The sequence below is a fragment of the Desmodus rotundus genome, chromosome 1, assembly GCF_022682495.2.
Source record: "Desmodus rotundus isolate HL8 chromosome 1, HLdesRot8A.1, whole genome shotgun sequence".
Classification (NCBI taxonomy): domain Eukaryota; kingdom Metazoa; phylum Chordata; class Mammalia; order Chiroptera; family Phyllostomidae; genus Desmodus; species Desmodus rotundus.
Window position 1 is genome coordinate 135415260 of NC_071387.1, and position 19502 is coordinate 135434761.

Genomic DNA, 19502 nt, shown 5'->3' on the forward strand with positions numbered 1-19502 from the left:
ACCAAAGATAAAGGCAGAACCTGCACCCAATCTGAAGCGCTTCTCCACAATCCTCCTCCAGGGGCTCATGAGAAGTATTGGAAGCAATGAGGGAAATCAGAGAAAACTTTACTTTGTGGGGTAGCTCTGAACTAAGGGAACAGACACCTTTGAGAAGATAGGCAGGAAACCTTGCCAGACCCATCTCACCTACTAGACTGAAGGCACAGGAGAAGACCTGATATAGCTATAGGAAAACAAAAAACTCTACCCTTGAGAGAAGAGTAGTGGGATAAGGACTAGGGTGAGGCAAGTTCCTTTTACCTCAAACTCAAAAATTAAAAGAGGCACCAAAAACTCAGTAATCAAGACAACTAATGCTATGTTCTAAAAAACAAAAGTTAATGCAAAAAAAAAAAAAAAAAATCCAGTATTTTTTTTTTTCCTTTTTGTAGCAGGATCCAAAATACCTTGGCATGACACTGTTACCATTATTTTAAAAATCTGGTATTTTACTTGTTTGGGCCACAAAATTAGTATCAAACTTTTAAAAATTGAAATCATACAAGGTATGCTCTCTATGAAAGAAGCAAGCTAGAAATTAATAGCAAAGATACTTGGAGAAATCTCCCAAATATTTGGAAATTAAACAACATACTTCTGGGGGGGGAAAAACCCTATGGGTTAAAGAGGATACCACAAGGGAAATAAAAAAGTATTTTGAATGAATGAAAATAAAAACACAACAGATATCAAAATTTGGTGATTCAGAAAAGCAGAACTTGGAAATTTGTAGCATTAAATGCTAATATTAGAAAAGGAAGATCTTGATTCAGTGGTCTAAACTTGTATCTTAAGATACAAAAAAGAGAAAATTAAAGCCAAAAAGATGATAAAAAAGAGCAGTTATCAATAAAATTTAAAACAGAAAAATCAAAGAACCAAAAGGTAGTTCTTTGAAGAGATAAATAAACCTCTAACTAGAATGAACAAGAAAAAATTTAGCAACATTAACCAAGAAGACAGGGAAAGGTGAAGGGATTAAGCAGGAAAAAACAAAACAATACAAACCCTACAGACAACAGTATGGTGGATACCAGAGGGAAACAGAGGAAAAACAGGGTGGGGAGAAGTGGGACAGGGGAAAGGTAGGACACATGGTGATGAAACTTGGGGTGGTGAACACACAATACAACATATAGATGATGTGTTAGAGAATTGCACATCTGAAACTTGTAACTTTATCAACTTATATTACACAAGTAAAAAGTTTATGGAAAAAATAAAAAGATAAGGGAATCAATAAATATGCTACAGACACTAAAAGGATAACGAGGGAATACTGTAACTTTATGTCCATAAATTTAACAAGTTAGATAAAATAGACCAATCTCTTAAAAGAAATAAATTACCAAATTCACTCAAGAAACGAGATACTCTGAATAGTTCACACTTATAAAAAAAATTGAAGTTATAGTTAAAAATTCTTCTAACAAAGAAAACTCCAGGCCTAGATGGTTTCCCTGGCAAATACTGGCAAACATTTAATGAAGAAATAATACCAATTCTACACAATTCTTTCTAAAAAAGAAGAAGAGGAAGGAATACTCTTCGACTCAGTTATAAGGCAAACATTAGCAAAACAGGTGAAGACATTACAAGACAACTATCAAACAAAAAAGATATCAGTCCAGACATACATAATCTTACATTATAAAAATATCTTTTAAATTAAAAAGTCACCTGTTTAGCACAATTTCTCATTCTTGGAAGCATATAAATTTCTTCAAGTTCTTTTTGTCTTTCTTCCTCTTCTAATCGTCTTCTTTGATCTTCTGGAATGATTTCTTCCCAGTTTTTTGAGTTTCTTTCAGGTTCCAATTCAATGTCATCCTCATCCATGTTAGAAAAGTTGGCAACCTGATGAATTCCAGAATAGTAACAGAATAAGCATGAAAAAACCTCACCCTTAAATTTTATTTTTCTTTTTTAGGGGGGAGGAAGTAGCATACCAGAATAAAACAATAAAACTTGAAGTTCCTCAGGATAATGAATATGACTAAACCAAGTAGGAATGCTGAATGCTAAAATATATTAAGTTCACTTCTTTTCTTTATTAGGTCAAAGTACATCAAATTAAATGACTTCTAAGGATTCTCTTTTAGGAGTGACTCTCCTTTGTCCTGCTATTAAATTATTACAAAAGAACTAGAGAAAGTTAACAGAACAATAAAGTAATTTATAGTAGCAACATACTAAATCACCTTCTGCAGGAATTACCCCACCAGTCCATTAACTACCAAGTGATGTAGAACAATCCAATATTCTTATATTTATGATAAAAATAGTACCTAAAGAGCTAATGACAAGCTACAGAAACCCTGAGACCCTAAATTTATTTACTTTCCATAAGCCCTAGTTTTTCACCTCTAAAAAAGGGGATAGTAATAGCACACTGACTTTTCTGAGGATTAAATAAGATAATATATTTAAGGAACTGGTCGTTCTGGTATACAGGAAGCACTAATTTAAGCTAATTGCCAATATCAATACATTAAAAATTATAGATAACTGGATGAAGATAAGAAAATGATGCTTATCCATCTTAAGGAATGGGGCTCAAAACATAGTGTTTATTCTCTCATGTGTTATTTAAAGCCAGCTGTGTGTGAGTATCAAACTACTGGTATAAAATTAATCAATACTGCATAAATGTATTCTCTAGTTAACTTGCTTTTTCCAAATTTTCAACTAGTCAAATTAAGAAAAGCTGATAGAATAACTTCATATAAAGAAAGTTAATTAGCCCTGGCAGGTGTGACTCAGTTGGTTGAGCATCACCCCACAAAGTAAAGGATCACTGGTTCAATTCTAGTCAGGGCACGTACCTCGGTTACAGGCCTGGTCCCCAATAGAGGCACACAGGAGGCAACTGATAGATGTTTCTCTCATACATAGATGTTTCACTCCCTCTTTTTCTCCCTCCCCTCCCCTCTCTCTAAAATAAATAAATAAAACCTTAAAAAAGAGTTAATTAGACCATAGCTAGAGTCAGTGCAAGTTTCAGAAACATTCATCTCTCACCACAATTACTGAAATAATGTTCAAACTTATCTCCTTTCTTAATTCTTTCTCCAATACAGTACCATCCTCTACATTGCAGTGGAGCAATCTATTAAAATTACGAAAGTTTTTATTCACTGCTGTGTCTTTGTACATGGCACAAGTGATCAATAAATTGAATGAACAAATGACATATTGAATTAATCCTTACAAACCTCAGTTCATGGGAAAATAGATAAGAATCCAAAGGAACCTGCTTCTCTATACTAAATAATAAGCACACAACTTAACTCTATGAGGTGGAGTTGACTTAACATTGCTTTATGACTCCTGGCAACCTTTCAGCCCTGACCAAACCTGGGGTATTGGTAAGTATTAATAGGAACTTACTGCTAACTTTGACTGATTTACTTGAGTTTTCTTAGTTGTAATAATGCTTAAATTAATCTAACGTCAAAACTGCTCCAGTAAAAATCAGATAAAGGACATCAGTCATGGAAATCTAAGTAAGGGATCATAGTCATTCTTTCACCCAAATATCTGAGGGCACACTATTTGCTGAGTACTATTCTACGTGCTAACTTAAGGAAATAATATCCACCCCCTACTCCATTAAAAATTAACTGTTCATAAATGATTTGATCCCTTTTAAATCAGTTTGCTACTGGTTTGTCAGAATAAGGAAAATATAATTTCATACATCATAGCAAATTTTAAGACAAAAAATATTATGAAAAACAATCCCTCTCAATTTATATTATATTATAAAGAAAAATTTTTGAGAGAATTTACCTTGAACTGGGAAAGTAATTCATCTCCTACAGTTAAAGGGCCTGGTTCATTTTCATGAGTTTCAGCCCTCTTCAAGATTTCATCTATATCCATTTCCTATAATTAGAAAAAAATCTTTAAATATATTTTAATATATTTTAAAGAAAGTGTACTTTATACTTAAATATATAGTTTAAATAGATGACACATTTTGAGGCAAGGTTTTTGATTTTTTTTGTTGTTGTATTTTTGCTTTGTTTTGTTTTTTCACCTGGGGTTCCTGTTCTTCTCCCTCTGGTTCCTTAAAAAGTTCCTCAGCACCAAATTTTAAAATGGCAGATAACTCTTCTTTATTGAAAGGAGTAGAACTGAAATCAAGAAAAACAAATAATACCCTAGTTAAAATTTAACATTACACAGGACTTTTATTAATTATTGATATAGTCACCTCATAACAGTTATATGACAGGTAGGTGAAGCATCAGCGGTATACTTATTTTAAAAAGAAAAGAATGTGAAGCCTAAATGTTAAAGGGGTTTCCCCCAAGGTTACAAAACTAGGGCGGTAAAACTAGGTACTAAATGTACGCCTTTGACTAGAAATTAGTCCAGTGCTTTAAAAAATAAAAAATTATTACTACATGAAATACAGTAGTTCAATGTTCTGCTTACAGTATGTAACATTTCCAAAAAATTAGTGAAGGATTCTAAACTGGTATTTTTTTAAGTAACTACCTTGAGGGGGCAGAACCTGTGTGTAGTACTGTCTTCCCAGTTGTGTCCATTCTCTGAATCACAAGATGATCTAAAACCATCTTCTTTTTGGCCCTTTCAAGAATATCCTCTTCCACTGATCCCTTTGTAACGAGACGATAAATATTTACCTGTAAAGATATGCATAATGAAACAAACTGAAATAAAGGATTTGTTTTGCAAACCTGAAGTGCCCAAATATTGGAATATATACCGAAGCTCATCCTATATGCGGTTAAAAGCAAAATGAAAATTATATATATATATAATTTAAAGTTAAGCTCCTTCAATTCAGAGATTATTCTGAGGGTATATCTCCTCCCTTCTTACATTCTGATTAGGAGATTTTATTTGCTTTCTTTATATTAAGAATGCTAGTAATTTTTAAATTATCTTTTAACTATGAAAAAAGGAAAAAAATGGTAAGCTTATGACTACCTTAAACCAGTTTTCTCAATTCTGATGTTTCATTATTCCACATAATCCAAAATTCTATGAACCAATCTCCACGTTATGGTAAGGTCTTACCACAGAACAAAGCTTTCCAAAATAGACAAAAATTGAAGTGTAGTAATTTTGCCCTATTTCTTAAAGTCAATAGTTCTGTAACAAACATTACTGCCATACAGAGGTATTTTGAGATTTCACAGGAATACTGTTAATGTTTACAATAATTAGGTAGACTTACCAGTATTTAGAGTATAGAAACCAGAGAGACTAGACATTCTGCATTACACTGGACTTTGTGGCACAGTGAAAAGATTATCTTGTGTCTTTCAAGTCTTCAAATGATCTTAAAAACCATTTTTAATTACCTTGAGTCTAAATTCTAACTCAATTTTAATATTAAATATTTAATATTTAAAATACAAAGCATTTTTACAAAGTTATGATATAACTAATTTTTTTCAGGACTGCAACTGTTGTGTTAATCAGAAGCTAACTAAATACTGTTTTATTTTGATCTTTATCAAAAATTATCACCTCCAAATGCATATTGTATTGGTGTCACCAATAAAATATCTTATTCGTCATCTATACCTACTTATTTTGTAGTTGCTACATGCAAATACTTAACAGAAGATCTGAGACTCTTTTGGTCAGATTTAGAACCAAATCCTGCTTACACAGCACATATATGAAGCATAGGAATCTTACTATATTTCACCAGTAATGAAATAATAAAGAATGTACCTCATTAATAATCACTAATAAAATTCATTTCATATTTATAACATATTTATGTTTAAAACATTTTGTAACATGATAGTAAGAAATCTGTATTGCCATTAGTTGTGATCTTATTCAGATACTCTTCTCAGAGGTCTACCATGTAACTTCCTATAGTATCCTTCTTACAGCTTCTCTTTTCTATCATCTACTAGGAAATGTGATGGCCAAGGTCATAGTATAAATGGAATGTAAGTCTGTCTGTGTGTTGAGCATTTCAATATAGGAAGTACCTGTTTAGTGCATTTAATCATTATTCCCCATCTCATCTACAACACAGGGATAGTTTGACTCTTCATATATGTATTAGGCCCAGCTCACCTGTGAGAATATCATATTTTCTCACTTTCTTGTCTTTTAAGTCTATAATTTGCTTTGGCATATTGTCATTCCCACTCCAAGTTCCCCTCTGTATAATGAGTAAGTCTGTTATTACCAAATCTAATACTAGTTTTTATCCTTTTATGCACCAATATGCCCCTGCTTTTTCCTTCTTTTGTAGTTCTTCAAAAGAATGAATCCCACTCTTATTTTCTCAACTCTAAACTTATTGTTTATATCCTAGTATAGTAATATACATTGAAATACCTGGGATTTGAAAAGAAATCTCTCTTTTTAACCTAAATAACTATTAGGGCATTAGAATTACTTTTCAAATTACATGTATCCATTTCAAGATAGAAAAAAGGGTACTAAAAGCAGTTGTTATAAAAAGGGGTCATTTGCATTTTGTCTAATGAAGTTGAGAACTAGTACTTTAAACAAGCTTTCATTTAGGGGCATGCAACATTATAACAGAGTATAAAAAATTATAGGAAGAAGCATGACATATTCTTAATAAGGCAGCTTTATGATAATTATCTTATCTGAATAAAAACATTTTTAGCTTTAAATCAAGGAGATTTTTTAGTAGAAAATATGAATGTTTAACAATAGGCATTAAAAATGTGCTAAGCCTTTTTGTGATATTTGTTCGTATCACCTGCTCTGGTGAAGTTTGTGAAATACTACATAGATGGAGGTAAGTGATTAAAATACAAGGACCAAGGTATCAAAATGGTGAGAGACAGTTTTTCTCAAGGCCTGTTACAATTGCCAAACTATTGTACAAAAACTATAAAGTTAGAATGGCTTTTCTGCATAGAAAATCTTATAGGCACAGGTATAAAATACAGGCTAACAAAGAGGTAGCAATGTACTCAGCAAAATCTCTTTCAATCTTTTGAGTTAAAACAAAACAGTTAAAATACAATAAATACATTTTAAAGTTTTATACTGAATGAAAAACATTGTACTCTACAATTGTAAACAGAATACATTATGAAAAAAGAGTGCATGATTCTATTCAAGGCATAGTTATCTCAGTTCTGTCAGACTTCCCAGGAGATTTGGTAAATTTGAGTTCCTCATATAGCAATGACTGTGTTCCAAAGATCTAACCAAGAGGATAAATCAAGATCACATTGATCTTTAAAAGATTCTAAAAATGTTAAATAAGGGAAATAAAAAAATACCTGTTTCTTTTGCCCGATCCGATGAGCTCTAGCCTGTGCCTGAAGATCATTTTGTGGATTCCAATCAGAATCAAATATAACAACAGTGTCGGCAGAAGCTAAATTAATTCCTAGACCTCCGGCTCTTGTGGAAAGCAAAAAGCAGAAATCCTATAAGGAATTATAAATAGGCATGATTTTAAATTCTCAAAATTATAACTGTAAATAATCAAAATTAGATTTTCAAATTGACTTTTTGAATTTAAAAATATTTTACCAATAAAACCAAAAGGTAGTTTTTAAAAATACTAATAAAATATATACACCTCTATAAAATCAAACAAGATGACTCCAAAAAAACAGCTATACGCGGGAATAATAAACATCAAATTCAAAAAAATTTCTAATGAAAGTGAGCTAATTTACTTTGCAGCAAATTAACTGCTTAATGCTGAAATAGTGTTGACTAAAATAATGAAACAATTTACAATTTTAAAAGCATTCATACCTCTGATCCTTCCGCATTAAAATGATCTAGAGCTTGTTTCCTCAATTCTCCTTTTATTGATCCATCTAACCTCTAGAATAAAACACATTAAAATATCACAAATAAAAAATTTAAAAAGGAATTAAAATAAATTATAAAATTAAGTATGTATAGAAAAGCAGCATTGCTTTTACTAAGACTGTAAGAGTAGAAAGTACTTTTTAGGCAATAAAACAATGACCAGGTATTCTGTCTCTAGAGTCGGTGCTCGTAACTACTAGGACTGCTTTCTGAAATAGTAGATGGCACAGGCTGTCATTCTGCTGGAGACTCATTGTAAGAGATACATTTTAGAAATGCAAATTAGTGAGCTCCATCCCAGACTGATGAAACTCTGAGGGAGAAAAACCCTCCAGTCAAAATTTGAGAATCACTGATTTGGAGGTTTTAAACAAACAGCCCATATTTCTGTTCATAGGTGCCTTGGGCAAGTGATTGGACTTTTCTCCTTGTTATATTCCTCCTGAACAAAAGGACATAACAGTAGTACTTACTTTATAGAATACAGAAGGTTCAGTGAAGAGAATGTAGTAAAATACGTAACACAGTGCCTGAGATACTGAGTGCTTACTAACATTAGCAAACCAACAGATGCCCAAAATAAAAATAAAATTTTAAATAGTATTCTTTCTTTTTACTAAAACTTACAATTAGAAGAAACTTAAAAAAAAAAAAATAGTGGTATATCATCCCTGGTCAGGTGGCTCAGCTGGTTAGAATGTCATCCACACACCAAAAGGTTGTGGGTTTGACTCCTAGTTGGGGCGCGTACAGGAGGCAACTGATCAGTGTGTCTCTCTCACATCTACGTCTCTCTCCCTCTCCCCACCCCCTTTATTCTCTCTCTAAAATCAATAAAACATACTTTATTAAAGTGTGGATTAAAGATGCCTTAAAAAATTTAAAAAATAATGGTATATCATTTTTTGAAGCATAACCTAAACAAAAATACAGTTAAAAATGATTCTCTCTGGGAAGTGATCTAGAAATGAAAAGGTATCAGGGACATAGAATAGTTGTTTAAAAGCACTACTGTGGAGTATTTTTATTTGACCATGTATTTATAATGATTTGTTTAAAAACAAACCGAGAGAGCTGTGGTGGGGATGGGGAAACAGAAGGTGATAGCTAAAGGGTACAGTTTGTTTTTGAGATGCTAAAAACGTTCTACAATTGACTGTGGTGATGGGTACCATATATCTGTGAAAACACATATATTGAAAATCAATGAATTGTACAATTTAAATCAATGAATTACATGGAATAGAAATTTTATCTCAATAAAGCTATTAAAAAAAATCAATGGCACTCTTTCTACTTTTACCCTTAAATGACATATTTCTCAATCATGTCCATATCACCAACCACCGGTGCTTCATAGCACTTACCAGAACAGTAATGTGATATTTGTTTGTAATTACATGCTGTAAACTCCCACAGAGCAGGGATTATGTGTGCTGAGTTTGATCATTGTAATTCTACTTCTATTTTACTGCCTGAACTAAATACGCACGCTATATTTTGCTGTGTATAAGGCACACCGACGTTTTTTGCCCAAACTTACAGGGAAAAAAATCTTTCATTTTAATTTTTTAATTCAATTATTTATTTATATTTAGATACTTGGGTTTTTTTGCATTATAAGTGAATTTTAGCATTTATTTTTGAAATTATTATGGTACAAGAAATTTTATATAAATAATTACAAAACATAAGAACAGATACAAGGTATTTCAGGCACTACCCATGTATAACACATATCCTATTTTTCCCTAAAAAATTTGGGCAAAAAAAGCACTCATTATACATAGCAAATATGGATTTTACTCATTGTACATATCAAATACATAGTAGTTCACTAGCTGCATATACTGGATTAAAATTATTGGATGTAAAGTACTGGAACTAACACCTGACTCTAACACTCATTCATACTTACTTTGTGTTGAATGAGTTTCAAAGTTAATACTGTAGAGACATATACACCCATATACTGTAGAGAATATAAACCCATTTTGGTCTCTGGTACCCTCTCTAAAGCCATGTAGTTTTATTCAGCAAGCTGTGCTTTAGAATAACTCTGAACACATAAATCTTCAAAATCTCCAACAGTCCTGGTAACATTCACAAGGACTGCTCTATTTCCTCCTCAGACTGAAGACTAATATAATATACAAGGCTGCTCCTTCAGATTTGAGCATGGAAGAGAAATAAAGAATTAAAAGAACATAAAAATTAAAAATTGCTTTACTTCTAAATGTAAGGTCAAGAAGAAAAAGGAAGTAATGACAAATAGAATTTTTAAACATATTATCTTAAAAGTAGTCTATATAAAAATCTACTTCATTTAGAAAAGATTTTCAAAGATTTATAGAACATGCTGAGGAATTACATGAAATTTAAATCAACAAAAATGACAAAATGAAATGCTTACTTGAAAGGGGAATTGACGATATTTCAAATATTCTGCAAGTATATCTAACATCCGCACCATTTGAGAAAAAATAAGAACTCTATTGCCTCTTTCTCTTAGGCGAATTAACAGCTTGTCAAGAAGAATCAATTTTCCGCTACTACGGATTAAGTGCTAAGGAAACAATAAATTACAAATGTTATAATTGTTAAAAGAACCAGTCAAATGAAACGCCCCATTTAACACATCAGTTTAGTTAAACAGAGGTTTTAAATTTTCATAATGTAGAAAGTGTTTTTCAGTTTACTACTTCTTCTAGGACCTTTATCATTTTGTTCTATGCTTTAAAACAAAATTTTCCTTGCCTTTTAGCACCTAGGTTTTTGTTGTATTTTCAGGAGGAAAAAAAAGACAGTCTTACTCTATTTGTTATTTATTACACTATTTCTCCAAAATCTAAGCTGAGTCCTGGCTGGGTGGCTCAGTTGGTTGGAGCATCGTCCTGTGAACCAAAAGGTTGCTGTTCCATCCTGGGTCAGGGTGTGTACAGAAGGCAACCAATAAATGTTTCTCTCTTGTATTGATGTTTCTCTCTCTCTCAAATCAATAAAAAACCATATCCTTGGGTAAGGATTAAACAAAATAATATCAGATGAAAAACAATACACTGGAAGAAGTAGGAACTAAGCAGTCAAAGGTTGTAAAAGAGTAAAAAAATGTATTCTAATTTATACATAAAGAACTTCATGATCCTAGTACTTCAAAGAACTACTATGGCAGGATAGTTTGCTCATACTTCTGATTTGTCTTCCAGAAGTGAGAATAAGTGTAAGATCTGAAGTCAAGATAGCCTTCTTAAGACTGCACAATATAAAAAGAGCTGAAAATTGTACATAGTCTTTTATGGAATCTACTGGCATACACTTTGTAGACTGTTAAAGACTGGGTATCTTCCTGCAATTAATGAAATACAGAGCCAATGTTTTATATCTGTACATTGTTTCAAAATCTATTATAATTGTCATTTGACCTTTTTCCCATTAACTTATATCATACAATTTTAAAATCTTGAATAAAAGATAGCCTTCTTAAGACTACTATTTGCCATTTTACAAACTCAGCATAATCGCTATTAGTGAATTTTTTCACAATTAAAAATACGAGATTTTTGCTAGATAAATTACAATAGCCCATATTTAGAAAGATTCATTTTTAGAAAAATGATCAAAATAATTGAGTAAGTTTTAATTTTAAAGGATTTTGGTAAGGGCTAAATGGTAAAAAATACCATTACTCAGATATACCATTAAGAGAACTTCTAACCAATATATTAAAGTCATTTTCAGTTATAACTGAAATAAACATTTCTAGATTTTGTTTTAGCAAAATTTAAAATTCTTACTTGTAAGGCCTCCTGTTTATTATAGAATTCATTATTGTCTGGTGGTTTAATGAGGTAGCAGTGATTACAACATTTCTTTAGCTCCATCATAATGTTCAAAAAGCCTGAGGTACTGCCCTTGGAACCTTTGCTGAGGGCTTTATAATTCCTGGTTAATATCCATCTGTTTAAAAAAATTATGAAAATAGTGCTTAGCAGAGAACAATTACTAAGATGAATTCTAAAACCACACACACAAAATCAAGCACCAAAGCAAAATTGTACCACTATGAAGTTCACAATTTCATATTATGGACCGAATATTGTTTACAAGACTGATAAACCTAGTTCATAAGAGTAATGGTAACTTGTTATTGGAACGTAATTAATGGTAAAGGCTTAATGTAACATAGTGAGTAGAGTGTATTAATCCTTTTCCCAAAATTTACTTTAAAAATGGTCAACTGTATTATCTATCTTAACCTTCTTATAAGTTTCACTCTATCAACCAAATGATGCACAGACCTAAAAGAATCCTCATGAAGATAGCTGGTGTAGCTACATTGATTTCTCTTAAATTACAATTATACAATACATACACAAGTTATAGAAAGATTAATAGTGGTTAATTACTCTAAATTATACAACACAACATTTCTTCTTGCCATGATCCACTTTGTTTTCTACCATCTTTTACTTTCTTCCTTTTTACAGTGTTAGTCTACAACGTAATTTAAAATACTTATGAGGCAGGACCCAAAAAAATCTAGAATTATCTTGGGGAAGGCCTATAGTACAAGCTTTCCTCTCTTGGTGAGTGTTCTAGGGACCCATCTGTATTGGTGTACCAGATGGCGTTGTTGTGAGAGGCTGCCTTTGGCTTCAGTGAATTTTTTTCTTAAGACTCAATGTTTCAGGAGGGGAGCACACCTCCCCACATTGTGCTGAGTGTTCAGCAGTTTTTGACCAAAAAACGCATGACCCCCATGCCCTATCTTCCTTATTCACCCAATGTCACCCTGAGCAACTTGTTTTTGTTTCCCCAGATGAAAAAAGTCCTCAAAGGGAAAAGTTTTGCATGTGGAAGAGGTAAAATAAAAAATGGCAGAAGCACTAAAAGGGTCTCAAAATTGATGAGTTCAGAAACTGTTTTCAGCAGTGAAAAAACATCTCGCTAGGTGCATTCCATCAAATGGAGAGTACTATAAAGATGACTGACATTTAAACATGTAAGAATAAAAACTAGTTTTTGATAAATAAATTCTGGGGATTTTTTGGGTCCCTCCTCGTATTTGCCTCAAAATGATAGCGGGTGGAGAAAGCAGAGGTAGCTACAGACTAAAAAAGACTGGCTATGAGTTGAAAAAAACTGAGTGATGAGACTTTATTATATGACATTTTTGTTTATGTTTGAAATTTTCCATAATAAAACCAAAAATTCATGTGGTAAATTTATTTTTTAAGTGTATAGTACTTACAGATTTTACTATGAAATGTTTATGAGAATTCAAATGCATGTAGCAATGCATTTCATACAATTAAATGTTTAAATACCTGTTAGAAGAAATTTTTTTTTTTGATTCATTACTATATAGATCTGGCATGCATAATTTATACAAAATGATTAATATTAATATAAAAAAACAGGCCTAAAATTATTTTCTAACTTTCTCTTTCAGGCCTCTACCTCTACCTGCCAATTACATAATTATTATAGTTACACAAATAATGCCTTAGTACCATGGAAATCCTCACACTGAAAAGGAACCCTCTATGAAATAGAGAAAAGTAACTGAATATATTAGAAGGTGAATTATTTAGTCTTATATCACCCATGATAGGTGATTCCATTAGACATGCCATTAAATCTCTCTCTGCCCCAATATGCCACAGAATAAACCTATTCTAAAATTCAAGAATTGTTACCCTATTGAGTAGATGGGGACCCCTCAATATGACAAGTACAGAGGGGTTCTTTAGAATTAAATGTTTACATCACATGTTTAGTTTACAACTTACTTGTAATACTGTTTCTGTAAAGCACTCATTTCCATTCTTAAAATCTGCTCAACCTTGGCAGGAAGTGATTTTTCCACATCTTTTTTAACTCTGCGTAACAGAAACGGCTCAAGTTCCTTGTGGAGGCTTGCATAACCATATTCTCTACCTTTGCCGTGTTCTTCTTCAAACTCTTCCCAGGAAGAAAACCTTACAAATTTAAGAAAATGGAAGAATCACTAAAAAATGCCAAATTGCATTATGAGATTTTTCAGGGTATTCATATGTAAACAAAAAATAGATTTTTAAGAAAAAATTAGCTAAAGCTAGTCACTTTTAATAACTATATAGATAAAACACACTTTGTTTTATACAAATTATGATTCTCCCTGAGTTAAAGATGAAGTATTTTCAAATATGGGAGTAATTATCACTAAAATACTTCTCAAATGATATAATCTTAAAGTTCTGAAACTACAGAAAGAGTATGTATGTGAACTAGAACAAGCCATTTATATACATCTAGTCTAATTTTCCTCATTTAGAAAATGGGATTACCAGCAAGTAATCAGTTTTGAGTTTTTAAAGAAAGGTATACTCTGAACATGGACAAAACTAATTTTTATTATAAATGGGCTCAAGCTTATTTATTTGCAAAATAAAAAGATTAAAATAGCACTACAAATATAGAACTAATAATCTGTGGTTCAATGTTTTAGGGCAATAAAACCTCTTCCTAACCTTATTACAAATATGAAATTATTTCCTGCTAAACTTAGCATGAAAACATTAAAATTTTATATCCAATTTATCTTACTTTTCTGGCATAATGAAATGAAGCAAAGACCAGAGCTCTTTGAGGGAGTTTTGTAGAGGAGTTCCAGTGATAAGGAGACGGTGATTGGACTTAAAGTCTATTAAAGTTTTATATAGAAGAGAGTCATCATTCTTTAATCGATGTGCTTCATCTACACCTATAAATGCCCAATTTAGACCTCCAAGGAATGCCTTAAAATGAACAGAAGAACATAGTTAATATTTTGAAAGAAAAGTTGAATTCAAACTTATGCTTCCCATTTGAACTGAATTCAAATTATTAAAATGAAGCAAAGTAAAAACAAACTATCTCAATTTTCAAATAAAAACTGTATCATTTCAAGATTAACTGGAATCCTCAAATCAGGTATGTCAATATGCAAAATAAAGTTTCTTCCATAATCGATTTAGCTATGAGAAAACAAAGCATAATACTGAAAATTTTTTTTTGCTAGCTTAGAGACTGAAAAGGATAAAAAACAATAATATCACTTAAAAACTGTAGAAGAGACCTGGCCTGGTGACTTAGCATGTTGGAACATCATCCCGTACACCAAAAGGCTGCAGGTACAATCCCCAGTAGGGGCATATATGGGAGGCAACAGATCAATGTCTCTCTCTCTGTCTGTCTCTCTTGCTCCCTCTCTAAAATCAGTAAAACATACCCACATATCCTCGGGCGAGGATTAAAAAAAAAACAAAAAACAGAATTCTATTTAAAAAAATAATAAAAAAAATTTTACAAAAGATTTTTAACTAAAGTCCAGTAAAAGCTTCTATTAATGCCAATTTAGAGAAAATATAATATAAATGTGGGACAGTGTCTCACTCCAAGTGTAAATATAATTCACTGTGTGGTTTCTATGAATTATAGATTTCTCATATATAAACACAAGTCTCTGACTTAAAACAGAGACAGGCCTGATTCTGCTCCTTAATAGTTGTATGACCTTACATAAGTTCATTAACCTTTTTGAAACTTGATTTTCCTTTTTAATGAAGTGGAGATAGCAATAGCTTGTGAAGTAATTAAGAATTACTTAAGATATTAACTATAAAAGAATAAGACAATAGCTATAAAGCATTTAGCACAGTGCTACACACAATGATAGTTCAATTCTGTTAACTAGCTACCTTTCTCCTTTTAAATAGGCACTACACCAAACTAGTTTCATGAAAGTCAGGAGTTGGCAAACTTTTATGTAAAGAGCCAGATGGTAAATATTTTAGGCTTTGTAGACAAATGTATGGTCTCTATTGCATATTCTTTGGTTTGTTTTTACAACCTTTTAAAATATAAATATCATTCTCAGTTCAAGGGTCATAAAAAAAAAAAAAAAAGCCAAACTTGACCCAAAGGCTATAGTTAGCTGACCCTTGATTTAAATTTTCTCATTCCATCCACAACACATTGTAAAGGAAACGCTAATATCCATCAAACAGAAACAGAGGTAATACACACCTTATCCTTCAATAAAATTTCATAAGTGGTTAACAGTATATTAAATTTTAACCGTTTGGTCTGGGGATGCATCCATTCATGAGTTCTTATCTATCAAGAAATTTTAAAGATAATTTTAAGACACTCATTTAAAAAAGTATACTTTTACTTGAATATCTAAAATAAAATCCACTCAAAACATACATAAAAATTATGTATATATTTTACATAATAAGTTAAAATTATTCTTTACACAGTCTAAGAAGCTATGTTGACCATGTAAATACCACACTTATCAAAATCTTCTATAAAATAAAGCAGACATGTCTTTAATACTATACACTTCTCACTGAAGAAAGTTAACACAATACTACTACTGATTAACTCATTTAAAAACATTTATGGATAAAATATGATATCTGAGGTTTGCATCACAATAATTAGGAGGAAAATACAACCCAGAGATACAGATGAAATAAAATTAGCAATGAGATAAAACTGTGAAGCTGGAAATAGGCACATGAGGGTTTACTATACTCTTGTGTCTGCTTCTGTGTACATTTGGAACTTTCCATAACAAAGAAATCATAATCTACAAAGTAACACTAAAGCTAAAATTAATTTTTAATTACAGCCAATTAAAAATGTACTGAGCACTTACTTTCTGGCAAGTTCTATATTAGAAATTAAAAATATAAAGACAAATAAAATACTTGTCTTCAAAGAAAAGTATGCCTAGATTTCTAAATTTGTGGAGAAAAACACTTACCATGTTTCTGCTATTAATGTCACCTAAATAAACCACAGCATTCATTTGAGAAGCCCATGTCTGAATTTCCCTTTGCCAGGAAGTTAGAGTGGAGAGTGGTACTACTAACAGAAAAGGCCCATATAATTGATGTTCATGAAACAAATAGTTCAGAAATGAGATCGTCTGTATTGTTTTTCCAAGACCCATTTCATCAGCAAGTATGCAACTATTTCCCCTACAAAATTAAAAACAAAGACCATGTATGTAACAAAGATTCAAATTTACAGAGAAACGTTTTTACATAACCCATTACAAGTTTATACGAACAGTTAAATAAAACTAATCTGATACTTGTTACATACAATATACCACTTTTATTAGCTATATAATAAATGTAAAGGACATAATAGTTTAAGAGAAGTAGAGGGAATTTACCATTTAGGTCAGAGAAATTTAAAAAACTGACAGTATTTTTCAATTAATTAATTATGTAGCCAAGTATTCAATCCATGAACAAATGGTAGAGTTCAAATATGTTAAGTAAAAAGTAAACAGAAAGACAATATAGCAGGAAAAACTATAGCTGTGGTAAAGTTTTGAAAAAACTGCACCCCAGAGTCACCTTATGTTGCCAATAATCGAGCAGGACATAGGAAAGAAGGGGAAAAATGGAAGGCTAAATGAGTATCAGAAATGACTGGGATGAAAAGAAATAGTCCAGGACTAGTGTGGGATAGGAAATGTGTATATATTATCAGTTTAAGCTCAATAAAAACTTATTTAAGTACTCTGATAATTGAACAGCTTAAACTCAAAACTGCATTGTTTTTTCTTCTTAGTATGTAATAACTATTATTTATATACAAGAAAATTCAAAGACCTGCATGCATATAAATACTAAAAGGTCTTATTTTTTATGTTGGTCACAATCTTTTCCAACTCCTGTAATTGTAAAATGCTTACCCCTCTCAAATTAAATAATGATTCAAAATATACTTACTTGCACCAAGAGTGAGCAAGCCAATTTAAACCATTTAGTTGATAATCTCTTAATTCTAAACTCTCATGTCCTCCAATATAGGATGGCTGCTTTTTTAGGGCTACAAATCTTGGCCTTTGTTTTAATACCTTTAAATAGAAATAAATGTTCATATTATTAAATTTAAGAAATTATATCAAAGGATGAAAAATCTTAAATTTTAAAAAAACATCTCAAATCATCAAACTCAAATATTCCATGAGTCAAAATATGTCTCAGGATTCAAAGACAGAAGACTGTTTTCTGTTAATATAACAGTAATATAAAGTGATATATTCTGTTATCTTTTGAATAAAATAATTAAATAGATAATTAAATTCCTGATGAAATATTTGGGTCTCGTTTATTTCATAAACAAAAGCTTGTCACTCATTCACTTTAACCATTGCTCTAGCCCTGACCTAGAAATAAACCACAAAACTGGCCTACCCTCCCATTTGATTTCTGATTTCTAAATTATCATTATAAATTTAATTCAATCATGTAATAAGAAAACAAATTCTAGCCCTGGCTGGTCTGGCTCAGTTGGTTGGGAGTCATCCTACAAACTGAAAGGTTCAATTCCCAGTTAGAGCACATGCCTGGGTTGCGGGTTTGGTCCCCAGTTGGGGCACATGCTAGAGGGAGCCGATTGATGTTTCTCTCTCACATCCATGTTTCTCTCCCTCTCTTCCTCCCTCCCTTCTCCTCTCTCTAGAATCAATAAAAGAAAAAAAAAATGCTTAAAAAGAAGAAAACAAATTCTAGTGGTACTAGACTCCAAAACTATCATCAAAAATAACTTGAAATACAAAAGCTCTTTTATTAGGATACCTTCTTATAGGTACATGCTTCTTTTCTTTTCCTACCTTCAAAGAATGTATTTGCTACCTTCTAAACCAATCACATACATCCACTTTCCAAGGGACTGTCTCCAGTTGGCCTCCCCAACTTACCACAATCACCACAATTTATCATCTTTTTGAAACAGGTTTACTTACCAAAGCTAAAATATAGCACCACATCTCAGATTACACAGAAATTACAGGGACATCATTTCCTATAAGATCTACCAACCAAGCAGTTCTTTTCTTTAGCTTATCTGAAATCAGGATCCAGCTATCCTGGGCTTGTAATATTTATGATGCATAAATACATTATCAGTAATTAAAAATGTCAAACAATACTCACTTTGCAATCTTTAAAAGGAGTGGTTTTTGACTGATTCCTGCTAAAATACTCATCTATGCGTGCTTGAAACTTTTTGGAAATGAGAGCACCATCCTCCCAGCTGCACTCTGAGTATGGAAGGCCCTGCCATTTACAATAATAATCAGGATAACCAGCTGCTGACTTTTGATTGGAATGAGCTGTGAGATAAATCAGAGATATTTACATTAAATCTTATCCAATGAATAATTCTTGGTAAAAACTACAAGTAAAAATTAGTTATCTGCTTTATAATATTCTAATATATAGTAAAAGCAATCTATTGTGTTTAATGTGCAAGCAGTAAATTTAAGATTTTTTTCAGATGTTTAATTAGAATCACTTATTACTAACCAATTATTCGCTCCACTATTTGATACTGTTTATGCAGGTCATCTGTAAGTTCTTGCTGGCAATTATAATATTCCACATCTTCTGGAGAAGCATTTTTCAACCTGAAAGATGATTAAATCCAGGAACAGACTTCAGAATTTCTCCTAAATAACCCCCGTCCCTCCAAAAACTATCAGTAGCATGAAGTCTCCCATTTTGCCACTTATCTCATGAGCCAGGTTAAATAATAAAGAAACTGAAACAAATAAAGTATAATTAATTTTTATTTAAAAAAATTTAGTACCT

The 19502-nt window shown here is 31.7% G+C and overlaps 1 protein-coding gene across 3 annotated transcripts in view; it reads right to left on the reverse strand.

Moving 5' to 3' along the window:
- The window catches only part of CHD1 (chromodomain helicase DNA binding protein 1), a 72352-nt gene that overhangs the window by 20928 nt on the left and 31922 nt on the right, over positions 1-19502 (reverse strand). For all 3 annotated transcript variants that reach the window (XM_045197677.3, XM_024563254.3, XM_053911070.1), the window contains exons 9-23: positions 19218-19318; positions 18846-19024; positions 17637-17764; positions 16655-16871; positions 15907-15996; positions 14446-14636; positions 13650-13838; positions 11652-11814; positions 10271-10423; positions 7798-7869; positions 7311-7460; positions 4549-4697; positions 4085-4181; positions 3835-3930; positions 1723-1899 (exon numbers count right to left, since the gene is read on the reverse strand). In XM_045197677.3, the coding sequence (XP_045053612.2) occupies positions 1723-1899; positions 3835-3930; positions 4085-4181; positions 4549-4697; positions 7311-7460; positions 7798-7869; positions 10271-10423; positions 11652-11814; positions 13650-13838; positions 14446-14636; positions 15907-15996; positions 16655-16871; positions 17637-17764; positions 18846-19024; positions 19218-19318 (2152 nt within the window). The remainder of the gene's footprint in view (positions 1-1722; positions 1900-3834; positions 3931-4084; positions 4182-4548; positions 4698-7310; positions 7461-7797; positions 7870-10270; positions 10424-11651; positions 11815-13649; positions 13839-14445; positions 14637-15906; positions 15997-16654; positions 16872-17636; positions 17765-18845; positions 19025-19217; positions 19319-19502) is intronic.